General features: G+C 38.3%; 1 protein-coding gene across 2 annotated transcripts in view; it reads left to right on the forward strand.

Annotated features, from left to right (window-relative positions):
• The window catches only part of kank4 (KN motif and ankyrin repeat domains 4), a 122,368-nt gene extending 98,750 nt beyond the window's left edge, over positions 1–23,618 (forward strand). The window contains exons 4-11 of one of the 2 annotated variants that reach the window (XM_088349786.1): positions 3,694–3,787; positions 7,770–7,787; positions 10,229–10,489; positions 13,350–13,434; positions 15,498–15,717; positions 16,472–16,614; positions 17,680–17,880; positions 19,458–23,618. In XM_088349786.1, the coding sequence (XP_088205912.1) occupies positions 3,694–3,787; positions 7,770–7,787; positions 10,229–10,489; positions 13,350–13,434; positions 15,498–15,717; positions 16,472–16,614; positions 17,680–17,880; positions 19,458–19,553 (1,118 nt within the window). In that variant the 3' untranslated portion in view covers positions 19,554–23,618. The remainder of the gene's footprint in view (positions 1–3,693; positions 3,788–7,769; positions 7,788–10,228; positions 10,490–13,349; positions 13,435–15,497; positions 15,718–16,471; positions 16,615–17,679; positions 17,881–19,457) is intronic. The other variant, XM_088349787.1, reaches the window with a different exon arrangement.
• Positions 23,619–27,401: the final 3,783 nt, after the last annotated feature.

Genomic DNA, 27,401 nt, shown 5'->3' on the forward strand with positions numbered 1-27,401 from the left:
GCAGATTGATATGATAGTTCATGTAGTTTTTGCTTATAATTCAAATAAATATTGTAAAGTGTTTTTTTTTTTGTTTCACTAGAAGGCGCTATATAAAACACATGGATTCTAACATTGCATTCATTGGTATTACTAATGCAGTGTTAAATATGTTTTAAATTTTATTTAAAAAAACATCTTCATAATAAATTCAAACATCAAAACAATTGTTTTTTTTCTTATTTACCTGGCCCACAAGAAAAACCTGAGAGAAGCACAAAAAAGAAAAAGCTTTAAATATGTCCACTGAATGTCACCTGAGCCAAGCACCTCTCTCTCTCTCTCTCTCACTCTCTCAATCTCTCTCACTCTCTTTCTCTCTCCCTCTCTCTATTTTTCATTTTATCTGTCATTTTCTCATTTTCTCTCCCGTGCTTTCTTTCTTTTTTGTCGTTCTTTCTCCCCCTCTCTCTCTCCTTTTTTATATTTATCCCTATCTCTTTTGCAATTTCCTTTTTTTTTCTCAATTCCTCTCTTTTTCTCACCCCTTTCCCCTCTATTCTTCTCCTGCGCACTCATTTCTTCTCTCTTCATCATTTTTTTATTTTCTCTTATCATTCTTTTTATTTTCCCTCTCTTTTCTTTCTATTTCTTTCTCTTTCTGTATCTTTCGTTCACTTTCTCCTTTAATATCCCTTTCTCTTTTGTGCTCCTTCTCTCTCTATTGCGGTCTCCATTTCTCTCTTTCTCCTTTTTCTGTATACCTTACCCTTTCTCTCTGTCTCTCTCTCTCCCCCTCTCTCTCATACCTTGACCCCCCCTCTCACACACTATGTCTTCCTTGTTCTCTCTTTTTATCTCTGTCTTTCCTTCTCTCCCTCTTTCATTCTCTCTCTCTTTTTCTCCCTCTATCTTTCTTACTCTCTTTCTCTCTTTATCTTAAGCTCACTAGTCCGGCCGCTGCTAAATTTTTAGCATGAAGTCCCCAGCTAAAATGAGTTTGACACCTCTGCTGTAGAGGGAGACTAGGCTAAAGTCAGATACAATCGGATCACAGTAATACAACTTCATAGTCAACACTAGTTTTAGCCACCCAAGATTCCCATTTAATTAATGACAATGGCTGAATATCATAAAACAACAGATACTGTGTATTGCGGCCAATTTTATAAAATTGCACAAAATAATATACCTTATGTGTTTAAACAGTTGAATGGACTGATCTGTGTGCACACATCAAAGTGCCAACATTTTTTTTCTTGTTCTTCTGTGCGTCTTAAAATTCTGTTTCTGGCCGAGGAGCTGAAGTACAAGCTATCACACATTATTTATGTTCTGAGTTCAGAGCAAGTTCAGTGTAGAGGGCACAAAAGTGTGTGTTTAACTGTGTGCGTACGTTTGTTAAAGTTAGCTTTTGTCAGACATTTACAATCTCATTATAAAAACATTGTGAGTGTAAAATTGTGTTTCTATTTCCTTTCATTTGCTATAAACCATAATCGACAACATAAAACTCGAGTCCACTGGACCTAATGTCAATGTGACAAGCGACTATAACACGGACCCAGAGGTGGGTACAGAAGCCAATTTGTTATACTGAATTAAAAGTACTGTTATTTCAGAATAATATGACTCGAGTAGTAAAAAATAGTCATTCATAAAATTCCCAGTAAAAGCCAAAGAGGACTTAGTGAAAAACCTACTTAAGTACTGAGTAACAGTAGCAATGTCTTATTTATTGATGATTTAAACTTGAAAGCTGCCGTATACACCTTTATTGTTGCAATTTCCATAAAGAGGATCAGTGTAGGGCGGCACCGCGGATGGGTGGTTAGCACACAACCCCAAGTTGCTGAGGTCCAGAGTTCGAGTCCGGCAACCGCAGACTCCCTGTGCGGAGTTTGCATGTTCTTCCCGAGCCTGCGTGGGTTTCCTCCGGCACTCCGGTTTCCTCCCACATTCCCAAAAACATGCATGTCAGGTCAATTGGCCGGTCCAAATTGTCCCTTTGAATGAGCCAGTGAGTTGTCTGTCTCTGTGTGCCCTGCGACTGGCTGGCAACCAGTTCAGGGTGTCCCCTGCTCTAATTTTAGTCATGGAAAACTTATTCAATGTTGTTCTTTGGCAGTTGTGACTTACGTCTTCCACGACACCACCTTCCTCAATCTTACCTTCTCTGGTCGAGCGCCCCTGGTGGCCATTAAAAGTATGCATACATTAGCCGCATTTCTGCATAAGCCGCATGGTTGAAATGGTGTGGCAAAAATTCAGGCTTTTAGTTTGGAAATTACGCTACCCAGCCAGCAAAAGGCAGAGTATTTAGTCATATGGCACATTATGATGAAGGACAGTGCATTGTATGGCAAAAAAGCAAATTATAAATGAATAATCAAGAAATCTGATTGACCCCTTGCGATAGGTGACATGGTTTCCTTTTTTATATCATGACTGAGATAATGCATATTGAAACCCAACCTGACTCGGGTTGGAGTCCTTTTAGGTCAGCAATAAAGCCCATCTAACATCGGTTCGATTGCCATTCTATACTACACTTGGAGGGCTTCAATCATTAAGTTAGTCAAGATAAACTCAATTTGCTTGGGGGCCCACAGAGCTAGGGTTCAAGTTAGATTGGGCCAAATCAGATTTTCCACAAAAAATATAAGAATAAATCAATCTATAATAAATGAATCCATACTCCGTGTTGGCTCCACTTAAAGGGACAGTGTTTTCTATTAACTGCCCCCAGTGGTAAAAAACACTCATTAAAAAAACCAGCACTAATTTAAAAGATAAGTAAAGATTACATGAAGTAGATAAACATGCATTTTATTCAAAAATATCCACTCACAAATTCTGCAAATCGAGATATTTGTATTTATTTTACATAACATGAGCCTCACCAAAAGGAAGTGGACTTAACTGCCTGCTATTGTGCTGCTGCTGGTACCCGAAAAGCAAAAATCTTGTGAAAGTCTAGGCAACATATTTGAAGAAAAATTGTACTTTTAGTCTCCATATAATGTACTCTTCCTGTTGCTTTTTAGCACTTGTTTTCAGTTCCAAGACACAATACAGTGACATCTAGTGGTCAAATAAAACACACTGTCTCTTTAAATTTCATATTAAGGCAGAGGGCCTTAAACTATCATCCTGGGAGCTGCAATCTGCCAACCGGCTGTAGTTCTTCAATCCCTGGTCAGGACATTTTGTCTCAGGCCTTTATTGGTTCAAAAATGACTGCTGACATATAATCCAGCATTTCCAGTCAATCACTTCATTTGTTTTTAAAATTTCCGAGCCCCTCGGTTTATCTTAATAATCACGGCTCAGTTCTTGTGCTGTGTCTTGGGCAAGTCCAGCCTGGTGGCACCCATTTCTCTCCATTAGGGGTTTTGCTTCCCCACATGGAACTTATAGTACTGGTTTCCATGGTCACCAGTATAAGGAGAAGCCTCCTGATTTGACTCAGATGCAGCACCTTCATCAGCTGGTTCCTGTTGTTTTTTGGTATTAACCGTCATCTTGCTCTTCAGAGATAAGCCGGATCTTGGCATTGACAGGCAGCTAATCATAGAAGTTTCCCCCCATTTGAATGTAACAACACAATGTATGAATGGTTGCATTAAATGCCAGATGAACTAAAAAATGTGTTTTAAAAAAATAAAATAATTATCAGGTTCCTTTTCTCCTGTTTTGCCTTTTCCCCCCTAGGTCTCAAATCTATTATGAAGAAAAACGGAGCTGCTGACAAGCAAGCGAACGAGGGAACCAAGAAAAACTTGAAGTTTGTTGGGGTGAATGGAGGGTAAAATCACTTTAATCAGTGTCCAACATCTCTGCGGTTAAAAGCCTCGTTTTGCATCCGATCGAGCGTGTCTTTGAGTGTCGTTCTCTTTATGCGGTTGATTTTGTCATTGTCTTTCTCAGTCCAAAGAATTCTATCTATGCACATTTAACGGAATACTGATTCCAGATTAATGGATACATTTATTTGAAGAATGAATGACGAATTGATCAAATGTTGTTTTAGGCCAGTGGTTCTCCAATAAAGTACATGAAGGTATTCCGGTTGTATGTTACATTTAAAATAATATTAAAAATCAGCATTTGAATTCCAATAATCCCAAAAAATTGGTATTAAATACCGGAAGTAAAATGAATGCTGTCCAATAATGTTACTTTTTGATAATTTTTTATTTAAAAATTTTAACAAATATGTTCTTTAGTCTCCTAAAGAAGAAAATGTTTTTGTTGGTTTATTATTTTACTCATTTCAAAATGGTTTCCCTTTGTATTGATTAAAAACTCAGAATACGTTAAAACAGGGTTGAGCAAAATAAAGCCTGCTGGCCACATGCGGCCTGTCAGGCTTTTTCATCCGGCCTGCAAAAATGGTAACATACTGGACTGTCTCAGAAAATTAGAATATTGTGATAAAGTTCTTTATTTTCTGTAATGCAATTAAAAAAACAAAAATGTCATACATTCTGGATTCATTACACATCAACTGAACTATTTCAAGCCTTTTATTATTTTAATATTGCTGAATTTGGCTTACAGCTTAAGAAAACTCAAAAATCCTATTTCAAAATATTAGAATATCATGAAAAAGTATACAAGTAGGCTATTCAACTAATCACCTGAATCATCTAATTAACTCGAAACACCTTGCGAGGGTTTCCTGAGCCTTAAAAACACTCAGCTTGGTTCAGTAAACTAAATCACAAGTATGGGGAAGACTGCTGTCCATAGGACCATCATTGATACCCTCCATCAGGAGGGTAAGACACAAAAGGAAAATTCTCAAAGAGCAGGCTGTTCACAGAGTGCAGTTTCAAAGCATATCCACAAAAAGTCTGTTGGAAGGGAAAAATGTGGCCGGAAACGCTGCACAACCAAGAGAGATGACCGCAGCCTTAACAAAATTGTGACGAAGAGCCGCATCCAGAATTTGGGGGAGCTTCAAAGACAGTGGGCTGAAGCTGGAGTCCAGGTATCAAAAGCCACAGTTCACAGACGTGTCCGGGAAATGGGCTACAATAGCCGTATTCCCATGGTCAAGCCACTTCTGAACTCAAGACAACGGAAGAAGCGTCTGACTTGGGCTATGGAGAAGAAGCACTGGACAGTTGCAGAGTGGTCCAAAGTCCTCTTTTCAGACGAAAGCAAGTTTTGCATTTCATTTGGGAGTCAAGGCGCCAGAGTCTGGAGAAAGGCTGGAGAGGAGCAAAATCCAAGTTGCTTGAAATCCAGTGTGAAGTTCCCACAGTCAGCAATGGTTTGGGGAGCCATGTCAGCTGCTGGTGTTGGTCCACTGTGTTTCATCAAGTCCAGAGTAAATGCAACTGTGTACCAAGAGATTTTAGAGCACTACATGCTTCCATCTGCTGAAAAGCTCTATGGAGATGAGGATTTCATTTTCCAGCATGATCTGGCACCTGCCCACAGTGCCAAAACCACCAGTAACTGGTGCACTGACCATGGCATCACTGTCCTTGATTGGCCTGCTAATTCCCCTGACCTGAACCCCATCGAGAATTTGTGGGGTATAGTTAAGAAGAAGATGAAAGACACCAGACCGACAAATGCAAATGAGCTGAAGGCCGCTATCGAAGCATCCTGGGCATCAATAACACCTCAGCAATGCCACAGGCTGATTGCCTCCATGCCACGCCGGATTGATGCAGTAATCCGTGCAAAAGGATTCCCAACCAAGTACTGAGTGCATCAATGGACATTTTCAAATGTTTGATTTAGTTTTGCTGTTATAAAATTATTTTTTTACTTGGTCTGAGGAAGTATTCTAATATTTTGAGATAGGATTTTTGAGTTTTTTTCAGCTGTAAGCCAAAATCAGCAATATTCAAATAATAAAAGGCTTGAAATAGTTCAGTTGATGTGTAATGAATCCAGAATGTATGACATTTTTGTTTTTTTAATTGCATTACAGAAAATAAAGAAATTTATCACAATATTCTAATTTTCTGAGACAGTCCAGTATATATATATATATATATATATATATATATATATATATATACATATATATATATATATATATATATATATATATATATATATATATAGTAGATAATAGATAGATAGATAGATAGATAGATAGATACTTTGTTCATCCCCGAAGGGAAATTCACATTTCCAGCAGCATCCCTGAGCTGAGAACAATCGAGAACAAAACAATCGAAAATAACACGGGAGCTGCTGGAGTGGCTGCCATTCGTGACGGCGCCGGAAGAAAAGATTCAATTTGAATCATGTACAAACAAACAAACAATTGAATCATGTACAAACAAACAAACAAACTATTCATAATGTACTACTATGTACTGTACATTATGTACTTTGTGTCCCCATTGTCCCTTTGTGTATTTACCACAAAATACTACTACAGAAAATACAAAAATAACCCAGAATTACTTCAAAACTAAATGTAAAAAAATAGGGAAAACAAATATTATTAATACTACAAAAATACTACAGTAACACCAAAACAAACATACTTCTACACAAATACTCCCAAAAATTTTACTACAGAAATACTACAAAACTAAACAAATTAAGTGATTGAATAAGGCACTTGATATTATATTATTATGCATTAATTCTGAGGGTTTCATGGCCAATTAAATGAAACCAATCTATTTAAACACAAATATAAAAAGAAAAACAGCATGTATACGTCTGCATGCATATTTATTGATAAAAAAAATTAGACATGCCATTGTTTAACCCAATACAGCCCGCCACTTCGTTTACCCACTACTGCGTTAAAATAATTTAGCTAATTCACAACTACTATTTTTGAAAATACAATTAAACCATTGGTCACATTTAACATATTTTTCTTGTATTTTATTAGTAAAATAGGAAAAATAATACTCATCCAATCCAGACTGCTACCTACCCACTAATCCATCCATCCCTCCATCCAACCATCCATCATCCATCCATCATCCATCCATCATCCATCCGTCCATCCATTCATTCATCCATCCTACTCGTTCCCTAACCCAGTCACCAATTTATTCAACCATCCTACGTTCATCCATCCTCCATCCATCCACATACTCTCACACTGATACATCATCCATCCATCCATTCATACATCTTACTCATTCCATTACCCCCCCACCTATCCATTCAACCAGCCTCCATTCATCCATCCTCCATCCATCCACATACCCTCACACTGATCCATCCATCCATCCATCCATCCGCCCACCCACGCACTGCTCTATTAACCCATTAATGCCTTTTTCCAATCCATCCATCCAACTACCCACATAGCCACAAGTCCATTGACCCATCAATAGATTTTTCCATCCATCCATCCATCCATGCATCCACCCTACTCATTCTCTTACCCACCCACCAATCCATCCATCCACTTACCCACACACTGATCGATCGATCCCTCCATCCATCCTCGATCAATTCACCTAACCCCACACTGATCCATCGATCGGTCCATCCTCCATTGAGCGTCCTCCATCCATTCACCTACCCTCACATTGATCCATCGATCTATCCATTCATCGGTGCATCCATTCATCCGTCCATCCATCCCTCCCTCCCTCCATCCATCCATCCATCCATCCCTCCATCCATCCATCCATCCATCCATCATCCATCCATCCATGCATCCGGTGATCTGAGTGGATGAATAAAAGTAAAGTATATGTATAAAATCTGCAACTCTCTACAGTATCTCTCTATCTCTCTCCGGATAAAAAACTCCATCATTGAACAAGGCTGTGTTTTGTTCACAGGAATGCACATGAGAGCAGGTAAACATTGCACAAATTGCGCTTTATTTACTCGTCTGCTTGGAAAGGATGCTTTAGATGTGTAGGTCAAGGTTGCATTAAACAAACATCTTTTCATTTCACGGGAATGGCTTTTTAGCATGTGTCTAACCTTGGCCCATGCTGACAGCTTTAATTGCCTCCATATTAGCATTTGTGGCTTAGGTGTTGTTGTGATGTGGTTGCCTGTATATTTGTTCAAAGGATGTATGGTATGCATGGTTGAAATTAGATTAGATACCTTCTGCATAAGCCTTATGTGAAAAAAGGTTATCTTTAATGGTTAAGACATGAAAAGAAATGATTGAAGCCAAACAGTGAAACATGCAGGTAACTGAAAAATCATGTATGTGTCGAAAGGGGAAAGGAGCATTCAGTATATAAAAGTTAAAATCATAAAAAGTGCATTCATGTGAATTTCCCTTCGGTGATGAATAAAGTATCTATCTATCTATCTATCTATCTATCTATCTATTCAGTGCTTGCAGTCTGTTAATTACAGTTTTGACAGTCATTCTTAGATCTGCTTTTCATGTCTCATCTCATCTCATTAGCTGGACCGCTTATCCTCAGTAGGGTCGCGGGGGTTTTTCATGTCAAAAAGCTAATTTAGTGTCAAAGTAATCTAAAGAGTCTAATTTAGCACATGAAAGATTGTTTTACTTTTCTAAAGATTTTTGTTTATACATCTAGAAAATACTTAAGTATTAAAACGAGCTAAGATATTTATGATCTGTTGGAATATTTGGATTATTTGTAGAATAATTTCCTGACAAAATTAGAACATATATTCATATATGCAAAATAATTTGTTAGATAAGACAATTCATAAAGCTTCATAAAGGGACAGTGTTTTGAGGTTTTTTGGCAAGATGACAGGCAATTATCTTAGGTAAGCCTCATGTTATGTAAATTAAATGGTGCATTCTTGACCTAGTATTAAAAATGCATGTATATATCATAATTGATATTTTTTTTTGGTATTATTTAAATCTTTTACAAATGGATTTGTTTAACCATTAACTGCCGCTAAAAAATATTAGCATATATCATTCTACCAGAAAATTTGTTTCAATATGTTTTTAAATATATATTTACGCAAGATGTTTTGTGCCAGTGGGGTAAAAACAAATTCTCAGTGTGTTTGTTCTTTTTTTCTATTTAACTTTTGGTTAATGAGACATCTTCTCTAGAGGGACCATAAATCCTCAAAATGCTATAAAAATCTTGCAAGTTGTGGGGGTCTTACACTCCATTTGTACATGGAAACAAATAATGGAAAAATAATACCGCAAATTCCAAACTACAAGCTGATACTTTTTTGCTGTATGTTGAACATTGCGGCTTTAAATACATTTTTTTTCTTCCCGTGGTGGTACCGATGAAAACAGCAAGCTGCTCTTTTCCATAATGCATGCTCTCCAAATACAAAACACCGCAGTGATGTCTGGAAACATGTATTCTGCCCATCGAGGGAAATTAGTCCATGTTTTTGATAAAGTTATTCATGTAATACATAACACGAGCAAAACGGGAAGTTTGACAGTACTTTTTTGAATATTTACAACATACTCAGGTTATTTCAATGTTTTCATCGAAAATCAAGTCCTCAATTTATAAATCTGAATTGAGCAGCAGAAGAACCTACCATTCAGAAACCCTACACATCGTTTTCCTTACCGTCCGTCAATGTCAGATCAAATATTCCTTTAATGCTCGAGGAATGAGAACAAACTAATGCAGTTATGTCCATTACCGTGGCAACCACCAATGACCACATCATATAAAGATACATCTGAGTTCCAATCTGGCACTATTCTCCACAGTATGATTGCACTGGCGCTGTCGTCTAGAGAAATAGGGAATCCCGTTTACATGACACAGCACTCATTCGTGTTTTCTTTTGGCACAGTTGTAACTGATGAATCAATGCACAAATAGGCTATTTGTTTTATATTTTGTGCAGTCATAGCCCTTACTTACTATGTGCATTACAGTCCGGTGCTCATATAGAAGAAAAAAATATCTCAAAAGACTATTTTCTGTGGTGCAGCCTTAAATCTCTTGCACTTTATAGTGTTGAAATTACGGTAATTCCTTACAATACATGAATCTCCCTACAATAGAACAAAAAATTAACAATAAGTCTGTCAGACAAAAATCCAGATGAAGGAAAAATCCTACCCCATAGTGTGTTGATTAGTTGTGACACACAAGCCACCGGAGTTAAAGTACAATCATACTTGTATAAATAGATTTTAAGGGCCTCGTGGGATAATCAGCCCACGAGTTGAAGCCCTGCTTAACGGCATCTTGGCTCGCATGCTTGCATGTATTTGAACAATTCATTTTGATCGTGTGTTTAATTCCAAAGTGTAAGAAATAGAAGCCTTGCCATTCCCATCCTATGTTTTTCTTCTCAGGTATGAGAGCACGTCAAGTGACGAATCCAGTGGAGAAGAGAAGGCAACAAAGGATGTTGAAGGTGAGGGATCAAAGGCAGAGGGGGGAAAAGACAATGAGCCGACTTCAGCGGAAAAGCCCGAGGAGGAAGCAGATGTGCAAGTGAAAGATTCTGAAATCACTTCTGGTGAAGAACGTGAAAAAAACGAAAAGAAGGAGAATGCAGAAGACCTCTTGGATCCAGACCAGAGCCAGGTGCTCCTGGGGGAAGAGGATGAAGGGTGAGCCATGTTTGAGGGGTTGGACCCACTCCAGCTGACATAGTCTGTCCATTGTAATATTGTTTTGCAGTCTTTCAAATTACAAATGATGAACATCAGAGGACCGCAATCTTCAATGTCTGATTATATTCTCGTAGCTCAGCCAATCAATATGATTAGTAATAATAACTATAACTGTTATAGTGATAGTAAGCCTAAATCCACTATCTAATCACTGGGCCACTAAAGAGGTAGATGACAGGAAAATGCATTGGGTTTTATCTCATCAACACACATTTTTTACTCACCACTTTGTTTTGGCTGAACTGTTTCCCATTATGCTCCATTACACTGTTGTAAAATGTATCACCGTGAGTAAAAATTGTGTGATAATGAGATAAAATCGAAAGCCTTTGCTTTGTCCATCTGGGTTCGGTTCTCATAACATCCAACGATGAACAAATGTGGTCAGCGCTATTTGTCGACTGATCAATTACTGTTTGAATACATTAATTTACTATCGTAAAACTTTGGTGAAACACTCACCACAACTTTGAGGTTTATGGGGGTGTACAAAAAATAATACACGGATAAATACGATGAAAGCAAAAATTTAGACCAGTACCGGTCCGCAGCCTGTGGTTGCCTGGTGCATGGTAAGTCTTATGATTATAATTATATCTATATTGCTGAATTAATGTTGACCTTTCCAATTCTGACTATAATCTAAAGTGTTTTTTTGTCTAATTTCAGGCTATTTTTGTTCTTTAAATGTGTTCATACTAGAGAGGAACACCTTGTTTTGACAACTACTGTTAGCATTTATCGTATTTTTTTGGGCCCACTCTCATGGTACAACTAACTCACCATATATTTTAGTCTCCTAGATAGCACTTTTGGTTTAAGTATGTCAAATACAGTATAGCTTGATTAAGCACTCTCTATTTATTTTAGCAATTCTAGATCAGTGGTTCTCAACTGGTCTAACTTCAGAAACCACAATCCCACCCTAATTACAAGCCGCCACCCAGATTGAGAGGAACAAAAAATACACTTCTCACATTTTTGGTAGAATGGAATGTGCAGTTAAAAATTGAGATATTAAAATAAATTCGTCCTTTAAAAGGACTTCAAGTAATAAGTTCCCTCTAATACTTAATTAGCTGCATTTTTAATGAAATCAAAACACTTCACTTCAGTCGCTTCAGCCATTTTTATCAGACTCGACATGCACAGACATTAAAAGATGGCTTCATGATTTCACGTGCTAGTACCTCGCTGCACAAAACACACTCATCCTTTATCTTCAATACAACAAAATCCATATGTTGTATATTATCTGTGTTTCACCATGCTCAACATGTGTAAAAAAACCTCCCTAATCTGTTTCTTTTTTGTGAAATGGCCAGTGTCAACTCGCGTTTCGAGGTTGTTACTGCCTTCCACTGTTAAAGAGTGTAATTGACCCTCAAGTTTTTTTATTCTTAGTATTATTTATTTCACGGCAAAGGCCCCTATTTACCAAAAACAGGTCCGCGGCCCACTTTTGGGTCGTAACCCACCAGTTGAGAAACACTCTTCTAGATGTAATCTTGGTTTGACGATCCCAAATAAAGATTTGTCAAGTACTTTTGATATATTTGAACTCAGGGATGTTAATGTCAAATGTTGAAGATTTTAAAAATGATGCCAATAGTCTGTGAACCATATTGGACCTTTTAAAAACCTAACAAAAGGATTCAATTATGATCAGATGAATAAAGCAATATTTACTGTTGGTAATCTTTAATTATCAAAAGACACTTTTCCCTTATAAAAAAAATCCCCTAACCTAAACATCAAATAAAGGAAACCGATACTGTTCAGGCAGCATCCATCCATCCATTATCTGCACCGCTTATCCTCATTAGGGTCGCGGGGGTGCTGGAGCCCATCCCACCTATCTTCAGGCAGTGGGCAGGGGACACCCTGAACTAGTCACAGAGCACACAGGGACAGACAAGTCACTCGCTCATTCACACCTAGGAACAATTTAGACTGGCCAATTAAGCTGACACGCATGTTTTTGGAATGTGGGAGGATTTATTATTTTATTTTTTTATTTTTGAACAATTACTAAAAACCATATAAGCAATGAAAATGAAATGTTTGTTTGGACCTCAAGCCGGTGAGTGGCTGTAGAAAACCCACTCAAGCACGGGGAGAACATGCAAACTCCACACAGGAGGTTTGATCTCATAACCTCAGAACTGTGCCACACACGCGCTAACCACTGTGCCGCTGTGCTGCCCTCAGGCACCATCAGTGTCCTATAGTTCCTTTTTTCCCAATCCTGGGCTAAATTCACTTCAATGGAAAAATGATACCAATTTTGTATTATTCAATCAACTGAAATATTTAGTGAATGGTGAAAATCTATTGACCTAAAACAACCATAACTTCTAGAAGAGGTAACATACAGTTAAAAAGTACCCGAATCATGGTGTATGATACAATAATAAATGAAGATCATCAAAGAGGCTGTAGATCTTAACTTTGGCATAGGAGCTTCAACAACATGACATTTGGGGTTGAAGCTTAATGAAGCACTCTTAATACTGGTTGACTTTAAACATACCTAATGAGAATTAATTAACAACCTCTGATATTGTGACTCCTCTAAAATTGCGATATTTGTTAAAATATATTTTAAATTTAAGCTTTAAGAAGGATTTTTGATAATTGTTAACCCATGTAGATGGTAATCCTGCAATTGAAATACTTTAATTAAAATACCTTTTCATATGACCCTTGGTTTAAGATGAATGTCACCAGTATTGATTATATCTCTAAATCAAAGAAAAAAAGTGTCCTCTGATTTTTTTTTTTTTTTTCATTTTAGGGGAGTGGTTGAGAAGAGCTTCATAGATGCCTGCCTCTATGTAAAAGATCGAATGGAAGAAGTAACATCTCCTGATAAAGAAATGGTAAGGATTTTCAACATTTGCTTAAAATGTTAGTCTTATGATTTCAGGTACATTGCTTTTTTGAGTTTGTACCTCCCACATGCGATCCATTAAACCCCCCGAAAGTAAAAATTCAAGTTGTCCTTCACGAATCTTAGGCCGATGTTCCCCAAAAAGTTGAAAAAGTATAATATTGCACAAATGAATTCACAGTATAGTTTCTCCTCTCACTTCCGATATCACTGGGCAGAAGGTAATACAAGTTATTCATTTTGGTTGATAATGTTGGCTGTAAATTTTGAATTTACTACAAGTTTTACTATATTTTTATATGGTTGTTTTCTAAATCAATAACAAAAATAATACTTAAAGAGAAAAAAGTTATCTGCTAGTGGAACCTTTTTTTCTATATAACTACTAACCCTTACCTTACATTGTTCAGTTTCTCTTCTGGAAATATAAGAAAATTGTAACCATCCATCCATTATCTGCACCGCTTATCCTCAGTAGGTTTGCGGGGGTGCTGGAGCCCATCTCATTTATTTTCGGGCATGGGACACCCTGAACTGGTTGCCAGCCAGTCGCAGGGCACACAGAGACATACAACTCACACTCTCAATAATACCTTGGGACAATTTGCACAGGCCTATTAATGCATGTTTTTGGAATGTGGGAGGAAACCGGAGTGCTTGGGGGAAACCCATGCAAGCACGGGGAGAACATGCAAATTCCACACAGGAAGGATCGAAAATTATAATCAAATTCAACAAAAGTATGTGAAATATTTGTATTTCTATTTATTTATGTTATATTTATTTAGGGCGGCAAGGCGGCTGAGTGGTTAGCGCACAGCCCCACGGTGCAGAGTCTCAGGGTTCAAGTCCAGCTACCGCAACCTCCCTGTGTGGAGTTTGAATGTTCTCCCTGTGCCTGCATGGCTTTCCTTCGGGCACTCTGGTTTCCTCCCACATTCCAAAAGAATGCATGTCAGGTTAATTGGTCGGTTCAAATTGTCCCTAAATGTGAATGAGTGAGTTCTCTGTCTCTCTGTGCTCTGCGACTGGCTGGCAACCAGTTCTGCCCACTGCCTGAAGATAGCTGGAATGGGCTCGAGCACCCCCGCGACCCTCCTAAAGAAAAGTGGTGCAGATATTGAATGGATGGATCTCATCTCATTAGCTGCACCGCTTATCCTCAGTAGGGTTGGGGGGGTGCTGGAGCCCATCCCAGCAATCATCGGGCAGTGGGCAGGGGACACCCTGAACTGGTTGCCAGCCAATTTCAGGGCACACAGGGACAGAAAACTCGCTTACTCATTCACACCTAGGGACAATTTGGACCGGCCAATCCACCTGAAATGCATGTCTTTGAAATGTGGGAGAAACCGGAGTGCCCGGAGGAAACCCACACAAGCACGTGGAGAACATACAAACTCCGCACAGGTAGGCTGGTAGCTGGATTTGAACCCACACAGGAGGTTCCCAAGACCTTAGAACTGTGCCGCACACACGCAAACCACTGCGCCGCCGTGCTGCCCTGGATGGCTGGATATCTATTTAACTTTTTGCATAGTGCAATCTTAAAGTGCTTCATCAAACAAAATAAGTTGTTCATATATGTCCCAATTACAACCTAATGATCCCATAACGTGTCAATAAAAAGATATAATATGTGAAATCTGCTGCCACCTACTAATATGGATGAATGGAAGAAAAAAAACATGATACTCGCATGCTTTTACCTAAAGGTGAAATTGGGCAATTGGCACCCTGGATGGACAAGGTCTCACGACTTGGGTAAAAAAACACTGATAGAGACCCATCAAGCCACATTTACGTTTATAACCTGCAATATTTCTCTTGCCCAACGCTTAACTACATGTTTGCAAATTGAATTTAAAAAAAAAGCAAAAACAAATGCAGTCTGAAGAAAAAGCTTCATAACCCTCTGCTCAGTGTAAATGAAAAGCTAAATTAACACAACACGTTCATTAAAACATTATATATTATATTGTGTATATTATTATAGCACATTATAGCCCTTGTCTTAAATCAGCATACCTTCTGATATTCTTCTCTTCCCAGCGTCAAGTCTTAGTGGTCCTCTACCAGGAATGGTTCAAAGTCTCCAGTCAAAAAACCTCAAAGGCTGATACCGTCCGATTGTACCTGCGACAAGTGGGCTTGACCACACCCACTTTACTGCCGTACGTTGTCAACCTGACAGATGGCAACGGAAACATGGCTCTCCATTACAGTGTCTCACATTCAAACTTTCCTGTGGTCAAACTCCTACTCGACACAGGTGAGCTTCTTGTTAAGAAGTGGAAAAATTACTTTTTCCTTGTTCAACATTGGGGTTGTGAGACTAGACGGGTAAGAAACGCTGGAGTTGAGCACTCCCCTGGAGGTGTTTATTGCAATTAACAGAATAGTCTGGACACGGGAGTATAAAAAAAGGTTTTATGGTTCCACGCATTGTGCAGCCTGACAATGACACCAATACCAAGAGGGCAGGTTTTGGTAAAAACTTAACATTGGGTTAAAAAAAATCGTCAGAGGGGCAGGGCCTGGTAGAAAAAAAATGTTGATTGATATAAAGCGTATAATAGTAGCACCGAAGCACTACATTTAGGTTAGGTTAGGACTGGGTTCGTCACATTTTAGAGACATATTGGGTAAAAAAAATGGTCAAAGAGGCAGGGCCGGAATATTGACTGTAAGGGACACTGGGGACAAGAGGGCCTCAGGCAGGCGTAGACAAGCTTTTTGCGTTGTGGGCCACATTGGGTTTAAAACATTAGGCAGAGGGGCATTACTAGAAAGAAAAAAACAATTGACAGACATAAAGCTAGAATAAGGACAAATATGGCAAACCCATTTTTTTATGACTTGTACTTTATTTACTTATATGAATTATAATTTTATTTGTATCACTTTCCCTTGGCGGAGACATATTGACAGTCATGTCGAGCCAGATGTGGGCCCCGTTGTGTAGTTTGCCCACCCCTTCTCTAAATCTTTTTTTCTTTTTCTTTTTTGTATTTACTTGTGTTCAGGACTTTGTGAAACTGACAATGTAAACAAAGCAGGCTACACTCCGGTGATGTTGGCTGCACTGACAGCAGCCGAGAGTCCCGACGATCTGGAGGTTGCGCAACAGTTGCTGAGACTCGGTGACGTCAATGCTCGCAGCAGACAGGTAAGCTAATTCTAGTTTTAGGCTACCTAGTGTGCCGCTGGAATCAGTGACGTGCGGTGAGAGTCAGTGTTGGGCGCAAGTTACTAATAAGTAGTTAGTTACGGTTACTACTTCACGGTTCAAAAAAACGCCTTATTTGTTGGGGCACCATTCTTCAATGGCAAACCCAACTCTGGACTGCTCTCTCCACAGCTTACGGTTCCTGCCCTGTTTTTTGGGGCCGTGGCTAAGTTGGCACCATTCCTTTCCTTCTTGTTGTCTTCCAAATTATTTTACAGTCTTCCTCCCTTGGACTGTGGTCTGGAGAATTATCTTGGCCAGCCCTGATGATCTTGCGACGTGACTATAATCCTGCTGTTGACAACAGTCTCTCATAAGGACCAATGGTGTTGCGCACCGTTTTGTCACATGGGCGTTTTAGCAGATGCCTGTAGCATGGCATTTCCATGGCCTGAATTTTAAATTCCAGCTTTGCTGTAAGAGTCTCTGTCTTGCAAGCGTAGAGGAAGATGGAAGTAACCAGCGCTTGACCTTTGATTTCACTTCTATGTTCTTGTATCTCCAAATGGGTTAAGTCTGGCAAGTGTTGCCGTGGTTTGAGCTATCCTGGCAATTGTTGTTGGCTCTGACCTCTCTTCTGATATGACGGCTCCAAGATATTTAGATTTGGTGACATGATCGAGCTCTTGGTGGCAGAGAAAGCTATCCTGAGATGCATCCTCAGTGGTGCCCTGACAACCCAGGCGGTTAAGGGATCCGTGAACCATGAAGAGGTCTATTTCAGGTCCCGTATAATCCTAACGCCAACCCGAAACCCAAAGTAAAGATGAAAAAGGAAGTTTATTCGAGGGCGTCTAAAAATTCACATACATGAACGCGCTAACCAAGGCTGCAATTATGATTAAGCAAAGAAATGGTGGCAGAGATTAGAAAAGTTCCGAATTCTGTACAGCTTCTTTAAGTTTTCAGTCAGACTACTTACTACTTCATCCCCTTGCTGTGTTTTTTCGCAAATCCCTGATTTTATGAAGCATTAATTTATTTGAAATCTCACTCTTGGCCTAGATGGGTCAGACGGCGCTAATGCTCGCGGTGAGCCACGGCCGCCTGGCGATGGTGAAGCTTCTGCTAGCATGCGGAGCTGACGTAAACGCTCAAGATTGCGAAGGTTCCACTGCCTTGATGTGTGCCAGCGAGCACGGCCACACTCACATCGCACAACTGCTGCTGGACACGGGTTACTGTGACACTCATCTCACAGATAAGGTACGATAGCATCCTCTTCATCGCTACGAAAAACGTACGGTGATGTGATGCATTATCTTGCAGCTAATATAACCCGAGCTTTGCCGTGGAAGATCCACTAGCATTGCATTGCATCTTCAAAATGACCTTTATAATCCTCATCAGATAAATTCAATGGTTTATGCTTCAATAAGCTGTTTTTGGAATTAATTGTATCTTGCAAAATTGTACGGACTGCTAAAAATAACCATGCTGATCTAATGGTAGATGCTACATTAAAATGTAATCCGATATTTGAATTGAACTTAATTGTCTTTATTGTCACTGATATCAACATTGTGAAACATAGTATGCAACAAGATTAGACATAGTGATTCAGGGTGAAACATGAAATAAATACTTTGAAAATTCACGGGTTAATTAGGCAAAAAATGAGTTTCAACGTAGAATTTAGCAAACTGCCCGAAGTTAGAATGATAATTCAATGAAAACAACAGTGCAATGAAGAGATAAAACATAGCAGCAACAATTTAAAAAAAACCCTAAATAATTCACAGGGTATCTATTTTCACAGTTTTATGCAATGGTATCTATTTTCACAGTTTAATTTGACAAATATAGAAAAAAAAACAAAAGTCACAAGATATGTTTTCAACAGTTTTGTTTAGGGTGGTGATGGTCAAGTTAAGAAGAGTAATGTTTAGTTGTATAACAGTCAATCACAAAAAGTCCCAAAGATGGAAGTAACCAGCGCTAAATACTATTACAGACTACAGACTTTTATCACACCATCCTCCGATCTAAAACTTACATAATGGCAAGGAATAACTCAAAACCTTAACTATGAGGAAAATGAGGAAACCTTGAGAAGGGACCGCACTCGAGGTCATCCGCCATCTAGGATGACCAGGCTGCAATGGATGTTGCAATACACAGACATAGACAACATGAAATAGAGGTCAATCATAAGCTATAGAATATGAAGCCTAGATTTAAACAGTTCCACTGAGGTTGCTGATTGAATCTCAGGGGGCAGAGCATCCCAAAGCACCGGGGCCTGACCTGTGGATATCTTCTTGGCTCTTGGGATCAGAAGCTGATCAGAAGCTGTCTCAAATGGGGTGTGAATTGTTTTCTATAATGTTAGTGGCTCTGCTACATTATTGCAAGCCGGCCATGTCATCCAAACTGGGCCGAGTCAAAGCTTCTGGGTGGTTGGCTTTTCATCGAAAAAAAAGTGTTGCAGGTTTAAGACCCCTTCCCTGGACTGTCCGCCCACCAGGGTCTGACAAAATCCTATGGGAAACACTGTTATTTTAAAACTATAATAGTTCAAATGTTTTTGCCGACGAATTAATTAACATTAATATTCAGTTTAGGATCCCCGTCAAAAAACTCGCTTTTACATAAACAACCTAAATATCACTATGCATTTAAAAATACAAAATTAGATTCTGATAGCTCTTGTATTAAGGCTTCCTGTGCTCATTGGGTGGTGAATGAGAGTCCCCCCATAAAGCACAGTAGCACCACCATGAGAAAACTTGGATGAACTGCTGTTTTGTTCAAATTAATCTCAATGCGTGTTCTTGTCGCAGAATGGACAAACTGCTTTGGAGGTTGCAAAAGGAGCTTCTCATCCAGATGTTGTGGAGCTCATCAAAGCACATGGTGATGCTGCATCTAACAACTGAGACAAATAAAGCCACCACCCTTCCCACTACCCTGCAGATGTGCTTCGGAGCTCCCATAGAGGGAGCAAGCAATGTATGCCTAAATCTCCTCTCATACCCCGCAGCCGACATGTTGCCTGAAGTTGTTTATTGATATGCTGCACACAAGATTGTCGCCTTGATTGAGAAACAATTGGACGTCCTGGAGAATACGAGAAAGCGAGATATGAGACAGAAGGATAACTGTTGCCTCTTTATAATACTTGTCAATGTTAATACAAAGCACAAATTCTACCTTATAAATATTTACAGTATGTAAGATATTCACTATGTTCTACATGTTTTGCTCCCTGTTCATATATTTTTAAATACAGACCTAAGCAATTATTCAAAGCATAAAGATCACCCTATTGCTTTGGAATACAAATGAATACAGACATAGATTATGTATTTTCTACCGCCTTCCTATTTTCATTATTTATATAGACCGTATTTTCCTCACTTTAAAGCACGCCGGATTATAAGATTATAAAGATTATTAGGTGCATGGGTTTAAAACTACCCCAGGCCAGGGTTGCACAAAAAACAAAGTACCATATTTATGCATTAATTGATTAGTCAAAATATGTAACAGATCACAAGTGAAAAAAATGGATTTAGCAGGAGTCGAAGATATCCACCAAGACACGAGGTATACAGATAACACGTGAAAAGGCATTTTGTTTTAAGTCATCATCAAGCTATTTTATGTCACGGTTCCACGTTGTTATTATTGGGCCAGGATGACAATAAACCGGCCCCTGGGACAAAAAATGTTGGGGACCACTAAAATACAATATTGTATAGCCAATTTGCAAAGTCTTCATGAACTGAATGAAAAGAAAGGCGTTGTGGGAAGTCATTCGGTGAAAGAAATGAATGGACAAACGTATTCAACAACCTTTGTCATTTATAAAGATTTGTTTGAGTTTGAGCTGAAAAAAAAGTGAAGTGCCAGATCGTTTACATAAGATGCAAAAAATAAAACTTTTAATTCTGCACTGCAAATAAATATAAGTAATAAATTGATAAATACATTCTTTATTTTACACATTTTTTTCTATTTTTACATATCTTAACCTATTTCCTATACAAAAAAAAACTACATTTATTGTAAAAATAAGCTGAATTATTATTATAATATTGTTTTCTTTGTTTTAGGGATGCTTTTTCTTATGAGAGAAAAATAACTTAAAAAAAGAAAACATTTCTTATTTTACTTATCACTCTCGAATAAAGGTTTTATATTGAAATCAGATCAAATATATTTGTTGCAGTGCAGCGTGACTTATTCAACGCATAAATACAAACTAGACAGAAAATATTCCTCTGTTTAAGTATATTTTTTATTACTTTGATATTATGTCTCTTTTCTCAAATAAAATATGCCTAATCATTTTAACCAGCAGATGCTGCATTAATTTGCTCATTTTAAGGAATCATTTCTGCCATCATGAGTAAATGAGAAAAACAATATGTTAGATAAGACAATCTTGCTATTTTAAGTATACATTCTTATTTTACCAGAAGAATTATCCAGGCTTTTACCTCGACTGTTACGATTTATTTTTGAAATCATAATAATATGCATCTTCCCTATTACCCAGGTAATACTTTAAACACATTCAGTGTGGTTTTAGTGCAAGTGTGTGAGTGTGTTGGTGAAATTTACAAAAAATATTACATCTCTGGTGACAAGGATTATATATGTATCGAATGAAATAAAATAGCAGATGTTTATAGTAAATATATAGCCCTAAAACACAAACTTTTGCACTCCTTTTTTTTCAAAGATTGTATTTTGAGGAGGTAACTGCATGCAATGCAGTTCTTTTGCTATTGTTCGCGGCTAGCAGCTAAATAATAGGACACTATAAAGTATTCCAGCTGTCTTGACACTCTCGCCTTTCCCCATTACATGTAGTATTCATTATGTTCTAAGCCTACTTGTGTTTTGTATGCAACATTGTGCACATTGAATGTCTGAAAGACTGGCTATTGGGTTCCAAAATATTGGTAATAATATCAAAAATGCAAATATATATATATATATGGGGCAGCACGGCGGCACAGTGGTTAGCGCTTGTGCGGCACAGTTCATGTCAAGGGAATTGATTTTTTTATCTTTTGTATCAGTTTGAATGTTGGGTTTTGTGGGTGGGCCCCTATGGGAAGAAGCAGGAACCAAGTCAGGGGTACTCAAAACAAGAATTACATTATGACCAGAACTAGGAACAAAGTAGCAAACGAGCAAGGGGGCACAAAACATGACATGCCCAAACAAACTCACACCTGACAAAGTGCGAACCAGAAGTAATTGCCGAAACTGCAAATGGAAAATGCAAAAAAAGAAGTAACATACTAACGAAAGGGCACTAAACCACTAAGATGTGAAAACCAGACACAGGAAACAAATCAAAACAAATCAGAGGTATCAATGGCAGAGAAAATGAACCCAAAAAATACAAATGTACTCTCCAAAGTGTCCTTGAAAAAAGTTAGGGATAACTAGGGAGTGGTGTGTGGTGATTGGACACAACTCCGTTCAGCTCCAAACCGAGTTGACAATAACGGTGCAGTCTAATAACCACACCAATACATGAGGAAAGAATATAATGTCGGTGTATCCCATTTTTCCCATTTCATCGCAACTATTTAAAAAAAGACATATCTCATTTTTCGGCCTTACTTGTAAACATTCATGCAAAAAATAAATGATTTAAAAGAATAAATGACAAAAAAAAGGACATACCGCCAAGTATTTTCAGAAAAGCAGTGACGAGATTAATTTATTAATAAACTTGCAGATGATGATGATATGCATTGGAAAACTTCAAATGCAATAGACTGGTTTAGAAGGTTGTTTTTCCATTCAATAAATAAATATCCTGACATGTAAAATATATATATACAACAAATACCTGATAAAATTGCAAGTAAACAAATATGTTGCCAGCTGTTTGAATGTTGGGGACACTGGGGACAATTGTGGCACCAAATCAACACATTTTTAGTAGTAGTACTCATTCTATACCCATGTTATCATAATATTTGTAACATTTGGCGGGCCTGATGAAAAAGCTGCATGTAGCCTGCGGGCTGTAGTTTGCTTATCCCTGGTATAAAAAGAAAGAAAGACCTATGCTCATATGAAATATCAAATGTTCTTCTCCGAACGGACTTGTTTTGGCAACATTTTACTAAACAATGAAAAAAACAGTGCTTTATAAACTATTAGAAAAAAAAAAAACATTGGTCAGCTTTATCAAGAGTCATTAATTATGTCAAGTTTGTCAATACTATAAAATATATACTGTGAATACCAGAACTCGGCATCACATATAATTTTCCTAAATTGCAATAAGATTCATTTGCACATAATGTGAAACATTGGGCAGGGTGTTTCGACGTTTGTGATTTTATGGGTGTGCTCATTATTCCTAAGTAAGGTTGCATTTGTGTTGTGGGAAAATTTGTATCGAATCTTCTGTGCCATTAGTCTCAGTGAAAATATCACATTTAATTCCATGTGACCTCCATGTTACAATAAGATGTTTTGCTGCCAAAGACTTCAAATCAAATGGAAATCACATGAGGTTAAAAGTGTATTTTATTTGTTTTCGTAATGCCAGCCAAACATGTGTAAATACAGTATTGTGAAACCTATATAACCTCTATTGTCAAACAATACGCTAAACAACTAATACGAAATATGTATTTGAAATGATATATATTTTTCAACATATACATATATAATATATGGTGTATGTATGCATGAATGGATAATTTCAGTGATTGAACTTAGACTGAAGTGATTGAGCAGTGGGCGACAACTTGGAGTAATGGATTTTGACTGTGTTGTATTTCATGTGCCGCTCTTCCTGTTACAAATGATATATTAAAGCTATAATACAAAAAAAAAAACTTATATTGAACATACTAAAATTATGACAGAGTTTAACTTGAAAATCTATATTACTGAGTTTTATCTCGATGTAATTATATGTTGAAAAACAGACATATTTCACAATAAATGTTTAAAAAGTCTTTTTTTTTGTCATGTTTTATTGTTACAGTTTATTGATCCCTAACTGTCTCGGTTATTAGGGCACCACTTCCTGTGGTGTGTCTTGGGCATGTTGGGCGTGTTACTGTAATTACTTACAGTAACTAGTTCCTTTATTAGAAAAAAAACAATTACTCACCAGATTTAGGATCGTTGGGGCACCACTTCATGTGGTGTGTCTTGGGCATGTACAGGCTTCAGAACCCGAAAAGGAGGAGGACCCAGATGCGTAATGTTTTCACAAAAGCTTTATTTTACGGGAATAGGGCAGTCGTGCCCGTGAACACAAATGCCAGTGATTCGGCGATCACTGGGCGGAAGAAGTAAGACAGAAGTCCGGCGTGGAACAACAGGAAGCCAGAGGCCGACGAGATCAATACCAGATACACAAGTAGATACCGGAGGGACGGGGTCAATACAGACAGACAGGATCAATACCAGATACTGGAGACTGGAGTTAGATATCAGACAGGACGAGACAGACGGGATCGATACCGGATACTGGAGACTGGCGCAAGATATCGGACAGAATGAGACAGGCGGGATCTATACCGGATACCGGACTGTAGCAAGATATCAGACAGGACGAGACAGACGGGATCGATACCAGACACTGGAGATTGGAGTCAGATATTAAACAGGACAAGATAGATGGGATCGACAGCGGACAGGAAACACAAGCAGGATACCGGACAGAGTCAAAACACATGTCTTGCAGGTGCAGAGGTGCGTTGATGGACTGACAAAGGGTGAGTGAGAGCACTGAGCTTAAATAGGACGGATGCCAATCAGGCAACGAGCCGCAGCTGGCGCCAAACGGACGATGCCAATAGAGGACAATAGGCAACCGTGACACAGGCACTCTCTCTAGGTCGTTTTTGGTATAGGTGGTTTGCTCCCCCACATGAAACAGATAGTACTGGTTTCTATGGTTACTAGTAGCGGGAGAAGCCTCCCAATCAGAATCCGATACAGCACCTTCATCACCTGGTTGCCGTAGTTTTTCGGGGTAAAGCGTAATCCCTTTCTTCAGAGATAAGACAGACCTTGTGATACCAGATCCTAAATCCCAGAGGAAATATACGGACATCAAGAAAAGCATGTTACTTAAAAGTAACTATACTATTTGAATAATAGGTAAAAACACGTAAACTATCTCACCAATGTTAATTTGCATAAAAAAATCAGGTCGAGACATTTGTATTTATTTTACATAGTGAAACCGCTACATAGAAGTCACCGTGTTTGTCTTGCTGGTTGCTGTGGCACTGGTTTTCATTCGCATTAGACAACAGTGCCATCTAGTGGTTAAATATTACACAATGTGGCTTTTAACAACCATAAGACAACCTCATTTAAGTTATTTCTTACATTAAAAACATAAATCCGAAGCTGATCTATGAGCTGCTTTGCCGTTTATTTTGCAGCAAAATAAATATTTCAAACTCACAATAATAATTAGGGTTGGGTAGAAAAAATATGAATAAAATTATGACTCACAACACGTGGTAAGCTTTCTCTCCTGGCTTTGATCTCTTTGATCTCCGGCAAAACTAACATAAAATGCGACAGAAACAAAATGAAAGAAAAACCAAACAGCTTGCCAACATCATTTTTGCCGTTCCATGTATCCCGTTACTCCCCAAGCCTGCACAAAATTTTGTAATTTTATTCATATTTAGTTACTTTTGTCTTTTATTAGCATATTTGGTATTGGAGTAATCCAAAAGTAATTGAAAGTAATCCAGTTAAAGTAACCCTAACAACCCTGATAATAATAATAATAATTTGATAACGCTCAGCCTGATAGTTATTGTGTACTTAACTTTAGTTAGTAACAAGTGGCGGCATGAATATTATTTTTTTAATGTAAGCTAATAGTAGCAATACTTCGTCTCTCTCTCTATTACTTTGTCATGTGCGCAAAGGATGGGAGAGCTTTAGATCAATCATATGTCTCAACCTGTGCACTAGCTGTTGTGATTGTGCGGAGAGGCCATTTTTACCAGGCAAACCAGGCAGTTGAGTGGATCCCCCACTTGGTGGCGTCAGAGAGTCAACATTTTCATTGCAGTTGATGGAGAAGTTGAGTGAAGAATTGAAAATTGTGTTTTGAGATCTTCATTATGAAAAGAAACTATCTGGGAATGAAAAAAGAAAGAAGAAAAAAGAAGACAGTTGAAAGCAAGATGTTGGTATTAACATGAAAATGAACAGAGATCAATAGTATTTGTCCCCTACCGTTGATGAGCTCAGGAGGTAGAGCGCTCGTCTTGGGATCAAGGGATCCCAGTTCGAATCCCGGCTCGTCCGTGTTACATGTCGAAGTGTCCTTGGGTAAGTCACTGAACCCCTAATACCCCCAATAAGCAGTTTAGCGCCTTACATGGCTCCAAAGCCGCTATTGGGAAATGTGGAGCACATTGTAAAGCGCTTTGGGAAGTCATTGACTTGAAAAGCGCTAAATAAATGCAGATCATGATAAATGATGTAGCACAAATGCCGCTAGTCTACTTTCACTCACGCTAGCAATGGCATGACCGTACTTTATTCATGTTGTTTTTTTTTAAAGTCAAAAGCTATTGCTATATTATTAAGTAGTCTACAACACAATGGTACTTTTAATCAAACAAAAGCCCATTAAGGGTAATACAAGATTACTCAGAATGTTGTGGCTTTATTATTGCCTTTTAGAACTAATAATATAGTCGAACCAGAAAATGTAATTATTGTTTTCAAACGTGGCACGTTATTAGTTGTTTGGAGAGGTGAAAGCTGTCATCAGCAAATCTGTGACAGTGATGCTACTAGTCTGTATATCATTTTACAGCTGCAACTGCATTTCTAGCTGTGCATTTGTTCATAGATCCTCAACCTGTGCAGATTTTGTTGTGTCAAATCATTCGTGTAAACTTTATAAGTGGTGAAGGATTTTATTTATTTGACTATAAGGGATTTTTTACAATTTTATACAAGTTACATTTATTGAATGCAATGAAGATTTTTCACAGAGAAGGCTTAAGGTCAATGACAGGGCACGCCATTCCGAATGCGAACGTTTTGTTTAGTTCTGTTGATGACAGAATTCTGACGCAGGTGGCGGGCGATGTTTGGAAAACGGGACGCTGGTGACGTGGAAGCGCTTGGTGTTGTTTTGAGTTTCTTCAGACATCGAGGCAACGAGGTGGAGCCCACTTGGGCGTTCCTGGCCCGCCCATGGGGGTGGCCGACACGCCGGCTTGGGAGGAAGGCGTGGGCAGAGAAAGAACTTCAGAAGATCGATCGCCAGGGACAATCGAGAGAAAGGCTCGACGAAGAGTGAAACTAATTTGGCTAATTCAATGGAATTCACTTAGTTAAATATTTTAAGAAAATAAATCTGCTCCCGTGTGAAAACGTCGGCTATTCTTGTCCATCTTTTCCCAGAAAGAAACGAGCATGCATTGTTAGGAGAATGAAGTTTGTGTTTGGTTAATGGAGTCAGATAACTAATTCGAACAATTTGGTAAATGCTACATTTTAATAGTTTATTTCCTAACAGTGGTTTAATCATGGTTCTTTACTCTACATATGACAATAAACACTTTGAATATTGAATAAACATTGAACTGTCTTTTTCAAGATTTATTACAAAATGTGGAAATAATAAACCAATGTAATGGATGAAACTAATATAGCCTGTTTACCATTCATGTGGTCTGCTTTGTAGGTAGCAAATTAAAATCCTTCGCCATAATGTTCGTTGACTGACTTACCAACAAGGA

This window comes from Urocampus carinirostris, chromosome 12 (genome assembly GCF_059441175.1).
Source record: "Urocampus carinirostris isolate Australia breed hairy pipefish chromosome 12, RoL_Ucar_1.0, whole genome shotgun sequence".
Classification (NCBI taxonomy): domain Eukaryota; kingdom Metazoa; phylum Chordata; class Actinopteri; order Syngnathiformes; family Syngnathidae; genus Urocampus; species Urocampus carinirostris.